This window comes from Nicotiana tabacum, chromosome 23 (assembly GCF_000715075.1).
Source record: "Nicotiana tabacum cultivar K326 chromosome 23, ASM71507v2, whole genome shotgun sequence".
NCBI lineage: Eukaryota > Viridiplantae > Streptophyta > Magnoliopsida > Solanales > Solanaceae > Nicotiana > Nicotiana tabacum.
The window spans coordinates 2,710,367-2,726,848 of record NC_134102.1 but is presented as its reverse complement, the minus strand read 5'-3'; the positions used below and the strand labels follow the sequence as shown (position 1 = coordinate 2,726,848).

The 16,482-nt window shown below is 29.7% G+C and overlaps 1 protein-coding gene across 1 annotated transcript; it reads right to left on the bottom strand.

Annotated features, from left to right (window-relative positions):
• Positions 1–5,771: 5,771 nt before the first annotated feature.
• On the bottom strand, positions 5,772–12,047 carry LOC107826210 (MADS-box transcription factor 23-like). Its single transcript, XM_016653164.2, has 8 exons — positions 11,719–12,047; positions 9,408–9,486; positions 9,221–9,285; positions 8,214–8,313; positions 8,018–8,059; positions 7,395–7,436; positions 7,154–7,248; positions 5,772–5,995 (listed from the first exon to the last, which is right to left on the bottom strand). Exons 1-8 carry the CDS (start codon positions 11,898–11,900, stop codon positions 5,908–5,910), a joined length of 693 nt encoding a protein of 230 aa, XP_016508650.1. The 5' UTR covers positions 11,901–12,047; the 3' UTR covers positions 5,772–5,907.
• Between the last annotated feature and the right edge of the window lie 4,435 nt (positions 12,048–16,482).

Below are 16,482 nucleotides of genomic sequence, written 5' to 3'. Positions count from 1 at the left end.
AATAGCTTTATACATTATTATTATTCTGGATCGGGGCTGCCGGCCTGCAACAAGCCTTATTGGCTTTACTATTTTATGGATCGGGGTTGCTCGCCTGTAGCAGGCGTTATAGGCTTTATTATTATACGGATCGGGACTGCCCGCCTGCAGTAGGCCACAGAGGCTTTATATCACGCTTGGGTTGAAGGATCCCCTCCGGAGTCTGTACACACCCCTAGTGAGCGTAGATGATTATACATATTAGGGATGGATTTCCCAGGGCATGGACTTGCCTTACTTATTTATATTGTAATGAATTTACCTGAACATGGATCTTGTCTGTATCATTTATATTTGGGGATAAATTATCCCAGGGGTAGATTGGCCTTATACGGTACTGAGTAATTGACTGTCAGTCGATACGTATTTATATACGGGTTGGAACACCCCTGGGCTAGATTGGCCATAAACTATACCGAGTGACCGACTAATTTGTGACCAGTATTTACAGGAGGTCTTTCAACTGAGATATCATATTCCTCATATCATGTATTATTGATCTATTTCACTTGTACCGAGTTTTAGTGTTGAACTTGAAAGCATGCCTACATTTTTGTACCATTATTTATACTGGACTGTACCCGCGGAGCTCGTCACTACTTTCAGCCCAGAGGTTAGTCTTGTTACTTATTGAGCTGGTTGTACTCATACTACACTCTGCACCTTGTGTGCAGATCCAGGCGCTTCCGGACACGCCGACTGTTAGACCTTAGTATGATACCAGTTGGAGACTATCAAGGTAGCTGTCTCGCATCCGCTGACCTTGTCTCTCTTTCCTTCAGTTATTGTACTGTTCTATACTTTCGGACAATATTTTTTTTTATCAGTTAGACATTATATTTGTATTTGCTGAATTTAATTATTTTGTTTTCAAATTTAATAGATATGGTGGTTTAATAAGATTGTGGGCTTTCCTAATATTGAGATAAGCGCCATCAAGACTGGTGAGATTTTGGGTCGTGACAATTAATTATGTGAGTTTAATTTATTTTTTGACAAGTGGATTAATGTTCCTACTTATTTTAAAGTATAAGCTAAAAAGGTAATATTTAAGTCTATTCTCTTTCCTAATTAGAGGATTAACTAATGGACAATAAAAGAAAAAGAAAAAAGAAAAAAGAAAAACTCTCTCAGGATCAACGATTTCTAGGTCTGCTCTTTGATAAAAAATATTTTTTATTGAAAATCTAATTTCTTAGGATCCATTCTACGATGAAGAAGAAAACATACACTTTGTGCTAAAAAAATATGAAGGATCACTTTGCTGAAGAAGTATAGGCTGTGTGGGACTATCACGTTAACTATTTCATCCTTTTCTTTTTAAAACTCATTTTCTTTTTTCAGTTTGACATAGTTATTCTTTTCTTGTACTAAGTAATTGAATTATTAGATAATGCGATTAGAGATATTTTAGTGTAATTGCTATTCTCAACTTGTTTATTGCGTTGAAGACTGCATAGATCATAATGCATTCTTTCAACTTGGTTTGTTTTTTTATTTTATTTTATTATAATAATATGATAATATAATAAAAGAGATCGTTTTCTTTCTTCTTTTTCTTTTATTGTCCATAATTAGAAAAAAGAGTAGGCTTAAACATTGCATTTTTTAGCTTATGCTTTAAAATAAGTAAGTAGGAATATGAGTTCACTTGTCAAGAAATAAATTAAACTCACATAAATAATATTGGTTATGTGACTCACATAGTAAAATTTCTCTTTCAACCCTATATACTTATCTTATTTTCATTTAATCTAAATTAAAGTTCAAAAATATATACTCGTATATAATCCTTCAGGTGAATGTCATTCCGTTATCTCGTTTCCTATCCCTTTCACTTTTTTTTGTTTTCTATCCGGTGTACGGTATTTATATTGAGGTCCGACTAAATTCAAATTCGTGTCAAAAAGTCCTACATTAAATAAAATACTCCCTAACAAAAACAACTTCAAACTCAGAGTTCGAACCCGAAACATTTGGTTAGGGTTTAAGAAGTAATTGTCAGTACTCGACCACAACCTTTATTGCTCCTTCGTTCACTTTTACTGTCCACAATGGACAAATAAAAATATATTTTTTAATATAGGATTGGTGGCCTAACCTCAATTAAACGGCCTGGATTAAATTGACTTTCATTAATCCTGACACGTCGACTCTTTCCTTATTAAGCACATATTAAATTCTTTTTCTTTTCCATAAGCACATCTTCCTTTGCATCACCATCTTCCTTTATTTGATTATTTATGTACAAAATAAAATTTTATAAGAAGAAAAGTTTAACTTTTATATACTGACGAAGTAAAATATTTACGTAATAAATTATTTATATGGTACAAACAGTTAAACTTGCAATAATCAATATTAGTTAATAATTTAATGAAAATGATAATTAACTTATTATAACATGTCAAACTACACTAGCATTGTATAACTCAAATCCAAAAAGTAACTGAGAAAATTATTATGGAAATTATCTTCAAAATAGAAAGAAAAATTAAAAGTATTACAATTGGGTTCGTAAAGGTAATTTGCACTTTAAGCAAACTTTTAAGGGTTCATTAATTATTTAATTAATATTTTCAAGAAATTTTAGCTTCAATATTTTATTAATACTAATCATCTTGAATTTTCATCACTTGATCGCAATATCATTATTACAAAAACCAATTTAAATGATTACTAATTAAGATTGTTGAGAGATGTTGGTATATCTACTCGAACAACATTAAAAAAAAAAAAAAAAACTAAGCAATATGACGTTTGGAAATATATACTATTTATTTTCACCTCCCACATAGTATAAATTTCACAAAAATCTAATAAATTTTTTACTTCCTTTACTATAATATGGTGCTCACACTTGGTGTTTTAATAACTAGCGATCCCATGTGTGTTGGAAAGGAAAAAAAATAAAAAAGTCAAAAAAAAAAAAGTGGTACAATTGGTTGATTTTAGACATAATTATTTTCCACATTTTAAAGATTGTATGTTAAACACACAAAGTAATATCACAATCATTAGAATATTCTGATCACATATTGAATTGTCCAATAACAATTTTTAAGGATGAAAACTATATTATCATGGACAAAAATGTTATTTGATTAAAAAAAATTTGTTATGTTTTATACACGAGGAATTTTATATTTCATTATGTGGCCCAAAAAAGGGGGTGAAATAATCATTTACACTCCCTAACTTTGCTTTAAAAATCAAACTCCTCCCTCAACTATGAACAATTATCATCCCCCCCCCCCCCAAAAAAAAAATCCTACACAATGTCTATGTTGCCCTTGTTATTTTCAATTCCATCCTCAATCTTTTCTTATTGTATATGCTATTTTTATGATTTTACCTATAATTTAAATTATGTTATATATTATTATAAATTTAAATTTATTAAAATTATAAATAGAATAGTCCTTTTTAAAATTTGTCACAAAATCTATCATACTTTTATAATTTTTATTTAATATAACGCGCATTAAGTATATCTAGGTTATATTTTTTAAGTATTAAATAGATAGTCTTTTAGAAGTTTGTTATAAAATCTACTTTATTTTTAATAATTATAAGATTTTGTATTACCTGCATCGAGCATATATTTATAAGGTTCTCACTATTTTTTATTCTCGATAGTGTAAATGATTTTAAAAATAATAATTGCTATTAATAACATTATTGATAAGATTATTTTTTTTTATTTTGCTCATCCTTTTTATTATTCAACATCATTAAATTATATGCTTAGTTATCATTTTTTACTTTTTCAATTTGAAAATTAAATTTAGTTGTTATATAGGTACATAATATAAATATTAGAAAAGAAAAAGATATCATGATGCTACAAAGGTAAAACATTAAAAACAAAAAGAAATAAATGTTGAAAATATAAAGGTTAAAATAGGTATTTAAAAAAAGTCAACTAAGAAATGGGGAAAAATGACAATTGTTTAAAGTAGAAGGGGGGAGTTTAATTTTTAAAGCAAATTGAGGGTGTAGATGATTTTCACCCCAAAAAGGAGAGGGATATATTTGGTAGAAATGACACCAGTTAGTCATTCTTGAGCCGAGGATCTATCGAAAATAACCTCTCTTTCTTCATAAGGTAGGGGTAAGGTTTACGTATACATTACCCTCCCCAGACCCCACGTGTGAAATTTCACTGGGTTTGTTGTTGTTGTTGTTGACACCAGTTAGCCACTCTAAAGGATTGTTGTTGAGGAATTAGCCACAGCGTCCTGAATTTTAATTTTTCAGAATAAAAATGTCCTGAGTTATCTTGAAGTTAAGATTTTTAGTTTAAAATTTCAGAATAAAATAAGTACTGGCTAATCTCTAAATAGCATCCTTGAAAATAGCTATTTGTACAGTTGTCCCATATATTTGTCCCTGTTTATTCAAAGTAAGATATCATATACTAGGTAACAATAAACAAAAGTTGGATATATTTGATTTGTCAGCTGTAGCATAGCAAATATTTTTTAAAAGTATGGATCAATATAGTAAAGTGGGCATGCAACTATTATCAGAGAATTATTATTAAATTAATGAACAATCTTATCGAACTCTTCTTCATTTGCTTGACTAATAAAGCCATGATTAGATTAATGCCTGCTAATACTTAATTTAGAAAAAAATTAGTTACTAAAGAATGATGTGTACTTTAAAAGAAGGGGTGACCACAAATATATATATATATATATATATATATATATATATATATATATATATATATATATATATATATATAACGTCACTAGGTCATGAGTCGATGTGCATGTATAAATTATATAGACATTCGTTGATGCAACGCAAAATATTAAAACCATACATCTAAAAATGACGTAAATTGTGAATTAGTTGATAAAATGATTTCATATCATTATTTTCTTTTTAAAAATAAATTTCCGTGTGAAAATAGGATTTTGTTTGTCAAAATAAGGGAATTTTGATTTAGAATATGCAAATTAATTATTGATCTAACAATGAAAAAAATAACTAAATACATATTGTTATTTAAAAAATATTTAAACATTCGATATTCGAAACTCATTGCTTCGACTGATCAGCTTCGCTTCAAATATGCCTACTTAGGGAGTAATACCATGTTTACCAAGATGCTCTTCATTTACGGTCTCGATTCAAAAAAGTCCAACAACAATAACATACTCAATATAATCCCACATAATAGGATTTATAGAGGGTAGTGTATACACAGACCTTATCCCTATTTTGTAGAAATAAAGAAGTTGTTTCCAATAGACTCTCGACTCAAGAAAGTATAAGCACCACATTAATGAAAAGAAAAACAAGAAGGAACAACAGCGATAAGCCATGTAAAAGCAACATAAATAACAAAAAGATAGTAAAATGACCAAAATGCAAGAAACGACAGGTAGTCATAGAAACCCAATACCAATAGAAAGCAAGAGTATGTACTAATACTATCGATATGAACAATTTAGACTACCTAACCGACTACTCTAATCCTCAACCTCCACATCTTCTTATCTAGGATAATGTCCTCGACCCAAAAAAATAATTCTCATAAATTATCAAAGCAGATGAAGTGGCCATTGCACAACTACAAATAACATTTCAAGAACATAACAAACAAAAATTGACATGAAATAATCAAAAAAAGTTCAAGAAGATTAATTTAAGTCCTCTCCATTCTTGATAGGACTGAGCCTTACCAACTTTTGCAACTAGTTCTAGTCATACATAGACTGAGTAAAAGAAGAAATGTGTGAAAAAAATTAACTTGATAATTAAAATTTAGCTAAATCCAAGTTAAGCAATAGTAATATAAGAAATAGTCTTAATTTAAAACTGTAATAGAGAAATGTCTAATGCAAGAAGATATCACTCCAAAATCATTGTATTTTGAGCATCATTGGAAGTACTTTCCATCTTTGGTATTATCATTTTCTGACTTGTATCAACTGGTAGCCTGTAAGAAAAAATAAGAAGAAATAATTTAAATAATTATTCACCTACTTGCTTAAACTTAAAATAATTGACAGATGTATAATTTATGTATAATATATGTATATCCTATGTATATCGGTTAGGAAAAATAAATAGTGAATCTGATAGACTATTTATATAAAGGTTCGAAATAAGAATAAGAAATTTTAAATTTGTCCTCTAAGTTAGTTTTCATATCATAAATGATAAATATTTTAAAGGAGGAACATCATATTTTAAGTAGTTTTGTACCAATTTTGGTTTGACATGATAATTTGGAGTAGAAAATTTTAAAAATGATATCTAAGAAGAATTAATTTAAATAATTGTTCATTCACTCGCTTAAACAAAAAATAATCGACATATATATAATATATATATATATATATATATATATATATATATATATATATATATATATATATAGTATATAATATGTATATAATGATATATAATTTATGTATACCGGCTAAAAAAAGTAAATAGTGAATCTGACCAGCTATTTGGATAAAGATCCCAAAAAAAAAAAAAATTGAATTTGTCCTCTAAGTTAGTTTTCATAGCATATATTATAAATATTTTAAAGGAGGAACATCATATTTTAAGTAGTTTTGTACCAATTTTGGTTTGACATGATAATTTGGAGTAGAAAATTTTAAAAATGATATCTAAGAAGAATTAATTTAAATAATTGTTCATTCACTCGCTTAAACAAAAAATAATCGGCAGATGTATAATATATATATATATATATATATATATATATATATATATAATATCTATGTATACCGACTAGAAAAAGTAAATAGTGAATCTGACCAGTCATTTGGATAAAGATCCCAAATAAGAATAAGAAATTTTAAATTTGTCTTCAAATGGGTTTTCATATAATAATTTGTAAATATTTTAAAGGAGGAACATCATATTTTAAGTAGTTTCTTTTATAAATTTTGGTTTGACATGATAGTTTGAGTAGAATTTTTTTTAAAATGAGATCATTAAGGGTCGTTTGGTTCATAAACGAGTTATATAGGAATTATAATTTAATAATTATTAGATGAAGACTAAGAATACATGTGTGTGTAACTAGTAACATAAGTAATTTAATTAAATAAAAAATGTAATTAAAGTTTATAATTACCCTAAGCGCAAACAAGTGTCTGAATCACAAACTGTATTCTCCAAAGCTAAAGCTCTTTCTTGACAATGCCTGGAGCTGCGTCTTAGTTCCTCAATCTGAATAAACAAAAAATAAGTTTACAGATTTAACAAATAAAAAGGTAAATATTATACTGAAATTAGGAAAAAATAACTATAAAACCACAATTATAATATTAAAATACAATTAAATGTAGAATTAGAATATAGACTTAAGGGCATACCTGTTCACGCAGGGCTTCATTTTCTAGTGAAACCTTTTCCTCCTGCCATGCAGAAAAACAAAGAAAAAGAAAAAGAAAATGACCAAGTATTTTAGTAGGTATTTGGACACAAAAAATGTGATTTTCAAAACAAAAAAAAAAGTTTTTGGAGTTAGATTGATAAAAGGTATTTGAAATTGTGTTTATACATGCATTTTACTTGAAAAAGTATTGCAATTTTGTTAGAGGAAATGAAATTTTGAATGAAAAAGCGATAAAATCCACACTGATCAATCTAAACATAAGCACGTTGAAAAAAGTTTTAACAAGCCTTGAAGGACCCAACCCAAGTATACGTGGCAAAATACGTGGATGATTTATGGCCAGGGGTGAAAGGACAACTAAGATCGGATATAGCCGGTTTTTACGAAATCTATTTCAATAGATTATATGATGTCATTAGACCGATGTTTAGAAAGGTCAATCCCTTCCCTACGACACCAAAACACTGGGCCGAACTTCTAAACCAACCGCTTTCACAGAACAACATGGTGATGTAGCTTAAAATTTCCAATAAAAAAAATAAAATAAGTCAATAAAAAATCAAAATACAGGGGTTTTTAAATTTTAACACAAATGTATACCTGCAGCAGTGATTTTTCAATTTTTCCCAACAATACTTGTTCCTGAAAATATATATAGCAAAATAAATAAATTCAAGAGCAATATAATATGCTTCCTTCCTTTTTTTTTCTTTTTTTTCGGAGTATTAAATAGGACTAATTTTTGAAGTACATATAATAACTACTCCTTAATTAATAAAATGTAATTAATATATACCTTTTTATCTTTAACTGCTAAAATGCCTTCAGTTAGCTGATGTTCTAATTGCTGCAAGTCTTTGAAGTTCAGACCTTCAAGTTCTTTCCCCATTAACCGACTTCACATTATATAATATGCAGAAATATAGAGAATAATATTATCAATATCATCAATAATTAATATTATATCAATCACATTTATTGCTATATATATATTAGTATAACTAGCTTATAATTAACTTGACAGTATAAAAATTCTTTAAAGAGTCAGTATATATAAATAAACTGCCTTAGTAAAGCACGTTTAAAATATACGCTTCCATATTTTGCAAAATTTCTCTTTCGCTCGTTAATTTACATGGCGCGATTTCAGCTTACCGAGGACATGATCCTTAACAGGGGGGTATGGAGGTCAAAAATTAGGGTAGAAGGGTAATAGGTCGTCGTATGTTTTCTGATATGTTCCAGGTTTATTAGGGCTAGCTGACTAGTACATTGTCTTCGATTCTTAGAATGCATGTATTAGGGTTGTTTTAGTACTATTTTCTGCTTCGATTTTCTAGTACCTTATCGTGTCACTGCTTGTGGCTATTGCTATTGCTTTCTTCTATTTATTTTCTCGCCGATCCTTACATTGTTGATATCATTTTTCTGGCCTTGTTGTTTCTATTCACTTGTTTCTATTCTTCCTCTCGAACCGAGAGTCTTTCGGAAAATAACATCTCTGCCTTCCAGGGGTAGGGGTAAAGTCAGCGTACACATTATCCTCCCCAGACCCTACTTGTGGGATCCCACTGGGTTGTTGTTATTGTTTGGGGGGAGGGGGGAGGGGGGGCATAGGGTTAGAAATTATATCCGATTTTTATACCAATAGTACATTTTAATTAATTGAAGGTTATACGTGCATAAGTAAATACCACAAGGGCCAAAACACAAATTATTGAAACTTAAGGGACTAAAGTGAATTTTTTCCTATTTATTTTATGCAAAAGGAAAATATTGTAGAAAATTAAAAGAAAAACTTACCTTTGCACCTGACGTAGCAAAGCAACTTCAGCTCTTAATTCATTCACTTCAGGCTGCCACTCATGCTTGTTTAACAAAATCAAGATTTTTTAAATTAATTAATTGGAAATATTAAATTGGAAATGATTTATTTAAATAAATCATGTGATTAGTTAAATTATGTGATAAATATTTGTTTAATTACTACCTCTGCTGCCATATTTTCGATTGTGGTAAGCTCAGAAGACTCTGGAGCCTTATTGTACCTTGACAGTATGTTTTCCATGCTTCAAAATACAAAGTGAAGATTTTATCTTTCAAAATGTTATAATAAAGAATAATATTAAAATGGTTTAACTTCTATACACATAATTTAGTTATCTAAGAAATAAATATAGGTAATCGTTCGCGATAAGTGAGATTATAACTTGCAATATATGTCTATATTTCACAATGAACTTGAGTTTCAATGGTACAAAGGAAAGACGAATACCGATAGCCCGACACCGTCAAAGCTTATAGTCTAATAGTATCGGTTAGATCTTTCACAATGAATATGAGTTTAATTTTCTTTCTCTTTTTCGCCCTTCCCCTTCGTAGATCCTTTTTTTTAAAGAAAGAAATTTTTATACTGTATAACCGTTTATTAACTGACATATGTATAATATATATATAAATGGTGTATAATCTATATTGACCAGTGCATGCTAATATTTTTGGTTGAGCTACCAAACGTGTACCCCCCCCCCCGCTTTATTTGGGCCGCTCGGTATGGGCAATTGATGGTTCAAAAAAATGATTGTGATAAATGAAATCCCATATCTTTTGTTGGGCTATTTCATTACTTATACTATTGTAAACCTAACCTACTATTTAGAGCAAATTTCATTTGCAGCCTATCGGTGGAAACAATTATCATTCGCTAGCCATGAATTAAGGCGTACAATTTATAGCTTCAAATAAATTATAATGGCTAGCCTAAATTTGCTCAAACACGGTAGATTTTGTTGCCATCGAGCCGTTCCAATCTTCCACCAATCATATGCAAAATCAGTTGTCGCCGGAAAGTGAGTTTTTGGCGTGTTTTGATTTGGGTTTGTGAGATAGGGTTTTCGGTGGAGTTGAGCAGAGAAATGAAGATTGTAAAGCTTCCATTTAGCAATTTGGAAGTCTTTGAGAGAGTTGGAGAAGTAGACGATAGAGCGCAGGTTGTTTAGTGGAAAGAAGATAGCATAGATAATGGCGATTCAGCTCAAATTAGCTTCAAAGAATCTGGAGATGAATGAGTGTGTGTTTGTATATGGAGATAAAAAAGAAAAACCTGGATATCACTGAATATTCATTATGCATAACCTTGAAATATATACAAAAATAGACCGTCGTATACAAAATATATACTAAATAGACTGTCACTATACAAAATATATACAAAATAAACTGTCACTATACAAAAATATATTAAATAGACTGTCACTATACAAAATTATATATAAAATAGACTGTCACTATACAAAATATATACTAAATAGACTGTCACTATACAAAAAATATACAAAATAGATTATCACTATATAAAATAAACTGTCACTATATAACAAATATACAAAATAGACTGTCACTATACAAAATATATACAAAATAGACATTTCGGGCTATTAAATATAATATGTTTGGGTCGAAGGGCCATTTTGTGTCAATGGACAAAAACATGGGCTATTAAAATTTTAAAGGGCTATATAGGGTAGTTTTCTCAAAATTATGGCCCATCCCAACAAGAATTCATATTATTAATGGAATAACCTATCAACTTTTAGAAATTTTATTGCATAAATAAAAGTATTTCAATCCATTTTGGGCTCTATAGTGTACTTGTTAAGCATTTTTAGAATCTTTCACTACTAGAACACTTTCTATTTATTCAAACAAAATAAACCATTTTAGTTTTTTATTTTTATTTTTTTCGTTTTCTATCAAATTTGATCACGCAAAGGACAAAAATAGGAAGAAAATGTATTTTTTTAATCCTTTCTCAACTTTTATTATTAAAAAATTAGGAAAATGATTAAATCAATTAAACATACCCCACAATCAGAAAGAAAAAAAAATCAGAAAAAAGAATTCATCTTTATACTAACAGGAGTCTCACAACACAGGTGAACAACAAAAGAAATAAAATCTTATATATAAATACATAATTAACCAGTGTGGAAGGGGAGTCTTGAACTAACGGTAAAATTATCTCCGGATGACCTATAGGTCAGTTCGAGTCGTGGAATCAATCCCTAACGCCTACATTAGGGTAGGTTGCCTACATCACACCCCTTAGGGGTCGCCCCTTCCCCCAACCCGGCGTGAACACGGAATACTTTATGCACCAGACTGCCTTTTAATTTTTATTTTTGTTTATATATATATATATATATATATATATAAACACACACACAAACACACACACACACAAAGATATGACAAATCTTATATATAAAAGATAAAGATGAATTAATTAAATTAAATTTTACCTGGAACTAGCAAATTGATAAAGCTTTCCAGTGTTGGAGAAAACAAGAACACCAACCTCAGCATCACAAAGAATAGCCAATTCCTTAGCTTTTTTCATCAATCCTTGCCTTCTTTTTGAAAAAGTAACTTGCCTACTATTTGTATTTTCAATCATCTTAATCTCAATTTTCCCTCTCCCCATTTTCCTTTCCTTTCTTTTCTTTTCCTTCTAATAACAATGGGGTGAATGATAATGGAGAAATTAATCATGTCTTATATAGTTATGTTGAATTCTTGAAAGGTCTAAGGATGGGAAGTGTTACTACATTTGGAAGGGAAATTTGGAAAGGAAATAATGGTTTTTCTAAGTGTGGCAAAGTACTCTTTGGAATGTTTCTATTAAAAGGCATGTTTGGCTTAGTATTTTAGTTGGTCATGTATTGTCTAATTTGCTAACATTTTCATTTATGTTCCTAAATTGATTAAGTGCGTTTAGTATGATAGAAAATATTTTCCAGAAAAAATGCGGGATTTGGTTGCTAAAAAATATTTAGTAACTTTGTAATATTTAGGCGAAATTGGCTAACATATTAGTGAATTTGGAGCAATAAAATGAAAGTACTATTTGGGACTTTCTATTATAAGGCATTTTTGGTTTAGTATATTGGTTGGGCATCTATTGTCCAATTTGCTAACATTTTCATTTATGTTCCTAAATTGATTAAGTGTGTTTGATACGATAGAAAATATTTTTCAGAAAAAAACGCAGGATTTGGTTACTAAAAAATATTTAGTGACTTCGTAATACTTAGGTGAAATTGGCTAACGTTTTCGTTAAAAAAATAGTTAGTGACTTCGGTGCAATAAGTAAATTACTCTTTGGGATGGTTCTATTAAAAGGCATTTTTGCATTGTTGGTCATCTATTGTCCAATTTGCTAACATTTTCATTTATGTTCCTAAATTGATTAAGTATGTTTAGTATAATAGAAAATATTTTCCAGAAAACGCGGGATTTGGTTGCCAAAATATATGTAGTGACTTCGTAATACTTAGCTGGTAAAGCTGACTAATTTTTTCATTACAAAAAATAGTTAGTGACTTTGGCACGCTAAATTAAAACTCTAATAGTCATTTTCTCAATTATTTTTCTCTATTTTATCTTCCCTTTTTTTTACTCTAAATTTCTTTATCTCTAATAAAGGGGTGATTGGTAATGAAGGAAAGACTCGTATGTTATATAGTTATGTTGAATTGTTAAAGGGTGTAATAATACAAAGTATTACCAAATTTAGAAAGGAAATATGGAAAGGGAATAATGGTTTTCCCGTGTGTAGTAAAGTAATTTTAATATGGCTTTCTTAGTTTTCCTTGTTGGTTTGGGGGTTTTCCTCTTCTGGAATGTTTCTATAAATGGCATGTTTGGATTAGCATTTAGGTTGGGCATCTCATGTCCAGTTTGCCACTTTCTAAACTGATATAAGTGAAAGTTATTGACAACATTTTAAGAAATAAGATACTAATCATTATTTTCCTATACGTAGTGGAATTCTGAAAATTCGAACATTTATATAGAATTTTTTTAAATTTAATTTCTTTCATTTCTAGCAAAAGAAAGGTTGTACTAAAATTTAAGTGTATATAATTTATATCTATCTATATTATATTAAAATGAGGGTAGTATGCATTGTGGTTAAGCCAAGTGGCAAGCTAAAATGAAGCCACTTGGCAATTTTAGGACAATATTAATAATTAGAAATTATAAATAAAAACATAATTAATGGAAGTAGTTTAATGAATCTTATACATAATCTAAATAGATATTAGACAAATCTAATCTATATATCTATATTTATATGTATATTTGTATCTATATCTATATCTATATATTGATCCACTCATAGATTTTCTTCTATATTAACTAGAAATATGGACGTAAAAAATTAATTAAAAACTATAATAGAAAAATATAAAAATAATAGAAAGATGTAAATTGAGATAACCTGTCACGACCCAAAATCCCACCACAGGCGTCATGATGGCACTTAGTCTCTAAGACTAAGTAAGCCGATTCTAATTACAATTCAAGTCAATTTTTTTAAAAAAAATAGATAATCGAAACCAACAACGAAAATAATTACAAATAACCTTCCAAGACTGATAATACTGAGTCACGAACTCTAACTAAATACATGGAATGATCTCGAGGACCGAATATACAGTACTGTTCGAATAAGAAATTAACAATACAATAAAAATAGAAAGACTCCAAGGGATTGCGACGACCAAGCAGCTCTACCTTAAGTCCTTGCGATCACACTCTAACTTTGTCCGAGTCCGATATCTTCAATACCTGGCTCTGCACAAAAAATATGCAGAATTGTAGTATGAGTACACCACAATCGATACCCACTAAGTATCAAGACTAACCTCAGTGGAGTAGTGGCGAGGTACAGTCAAGACACTCACCAGTCTAATAACCTGTGTAATATAGCATACAAAATAATAGAAAACAAATAGAAGTGATAGCATCACCAATCAACTAGTGATATAAACAGCAAGGCAACAAGAACACCATAAATGTTACTCAAACAAATAATAAACACAAATACAACCAGTTAATCAAGTCATTCAAAATATACATCTTTTATCTATAAGTTTTTCAAATAAATATCTTTCGAATATAATTCTTTCAAGTAAATACCTTTCGAATATAATTCTTTCAAGTAAATACCTTTCGAATATAATTCTTTCAAGTAAAAGTCACCATGTGACACCTCATTTAACTTTCCTGGTGTGAGAAATATATTCAACATATCACATCAAATGGCACGGCAATACCTTCATGCACTTGTCTCATTCTCACCCAATATATATATATATATATATATATATATATATATATATATATATATATATATATATATATATATATATATATATATATATCAAATCAATTGGCACGGCAACACTTCGTGCATTTATCTATTTCTCACCGTGCATACATATAACAGTACTAACTAGGTGAAAAAAATTCTAATGACAATAAAAGAAATAAAGTGGAAAACACACATGAAGCAACAATGACTACAAGACACATAGAAAACATATGTGCACAATAACAACTTAAGATAAAGGCATGAATGCATACACAACGAAAAGATATCACAATATAATGTATGTCTCTTGTCCTCAACTGCACGAAAACACCCTTCGTACCATGAACATATGATAATATAAAAATAATAGCATGACATCACCCTTCGTACTTTTACTCTCATCCTCACATAATAATATAAATGAAATGGCACGACATTATCCTTCGTGCATATTAAGAATGACACGACATCACCCTCCGTGCTTTGCACTCACAAATGACATGACATCATCCTTCGTGCTTTATACTCTCAAATGGCACGGCATCACCTTTCGTGCTTTACACTCTCCCTCACATGATAATGTATATGAAATGATACGGCATCACCCTTCGTGCTTTACACTCTTCCTTACCAAGCATATGTATATCATTAACACGCAAGGTAGGAAGCATAAATAACATCAAGGAGAGTGTTTAAACGATAACACAATACAATAATTCAAATCACAATTTGCACACCGACCACAACCAACTCCAAAGATACAACAAAAATCAATTAATTTCAAAGCAAATAACCCAAGGCTAGAAAACCTCAAAAACAACAAGAGAGATGGAAACGTAACTCATCATAGGACAACACCTTCTTTAATCCAAATTTTTGATAAATATATTAACGCCTCTTTTTAAGTTTATTTAATTAATTATTTGCAAATGAAAAATCCATAATGAAATTAATTCCAAGAAATATCAAATCAACAAACACACAGAATTCACATAAAAATTCAAGTGGTAATCATCCCAAATTATCATATAAAATACAGACTCGACAAACAAGGAATGCGGCATGACAATAAAGGATTTACTATGTTCTAACAATTTTCTAATTTAATACATAAGGGTGTCTACGAATTTAAACCGATATAATTTGCACATATAAACCAAGTACGTACTAGTCACCTCGCGTACATGGTTTTCAATCACACAATTTCCACATAAGACACAATTTCTTGCTTGAATTGACCTCCGGACAGCTCAAATCTATCCAAATTAATTGTATAACTTCATTAAAATTCATCGGAAAAATTTCGGATAATAAAATACCAACTTCAAATTTTATTCTAAAAAGTCAACGCGGGGCTCGCCCCTCGGAACCCGACCGAATTTTTATGAAATCCGAACACTCATTCCGATACGAGTTCAACCATACCAAAATTATCAAATTCCAATAACGGATCGCCCTTCAAATCTTAAATTAAAGTCTAGAATATTTCCGTCATTTTCAACCAAATTCACTAATTTAGTGATAAAAACAACAACAGATTCATGTAATTTAACCAAAAATCAAGTTAGGAATTCTTACCCCAATGTTTTCCTTGAAAAATTCTCAAAAATCGCCTTACCCGAGCTTCCTTGGTCCAAAAATAGAAGAATGAGACAAATTTGGACTTTATTTTGCTACCTTGGGGTTTGTTCATCACGTTCACGACTCTATCCTCGCGTTCGCGATGAACAAATTCTTCAACAACTATTTTCAAACTCTTCTCAGACAACTTCTAGTATAATGGTCATAACTCTTTGTACAAAACTCCAAATGATAAATGGTTTAACTTTCTGAAAACTAGACTCTAAGATCTATAACTTTCATTTGTTGATCATCTCCCAATTCCTTATAGATTGCGAGATATAAG

Bases quoted from the DNA above. Each gene is read 5' to 3' on its own strand.
- LOC107826210 (XM_016653164.2), bottom strand. From the start codon at position 11,900: ATGGGGAGAGGGAAAATTGAGATTAAGATGATTGAAAATACAAATAGT. The intron at 9,286-9,407 runs GTAGTAATTAAA...TTGTTAAACAAG, and splicing joins TCGAAAATATGGCAGCAGAG to CATGAGTGGCAGCCTGAAGT. The intron at 8,314-9,220 runs GTAAGTTTTTCT...TATAATGTGAAG, and splicing joins TTGCTACGTCAGGTGCAAAG to TCGGTTAATGGGGAAAGAAC.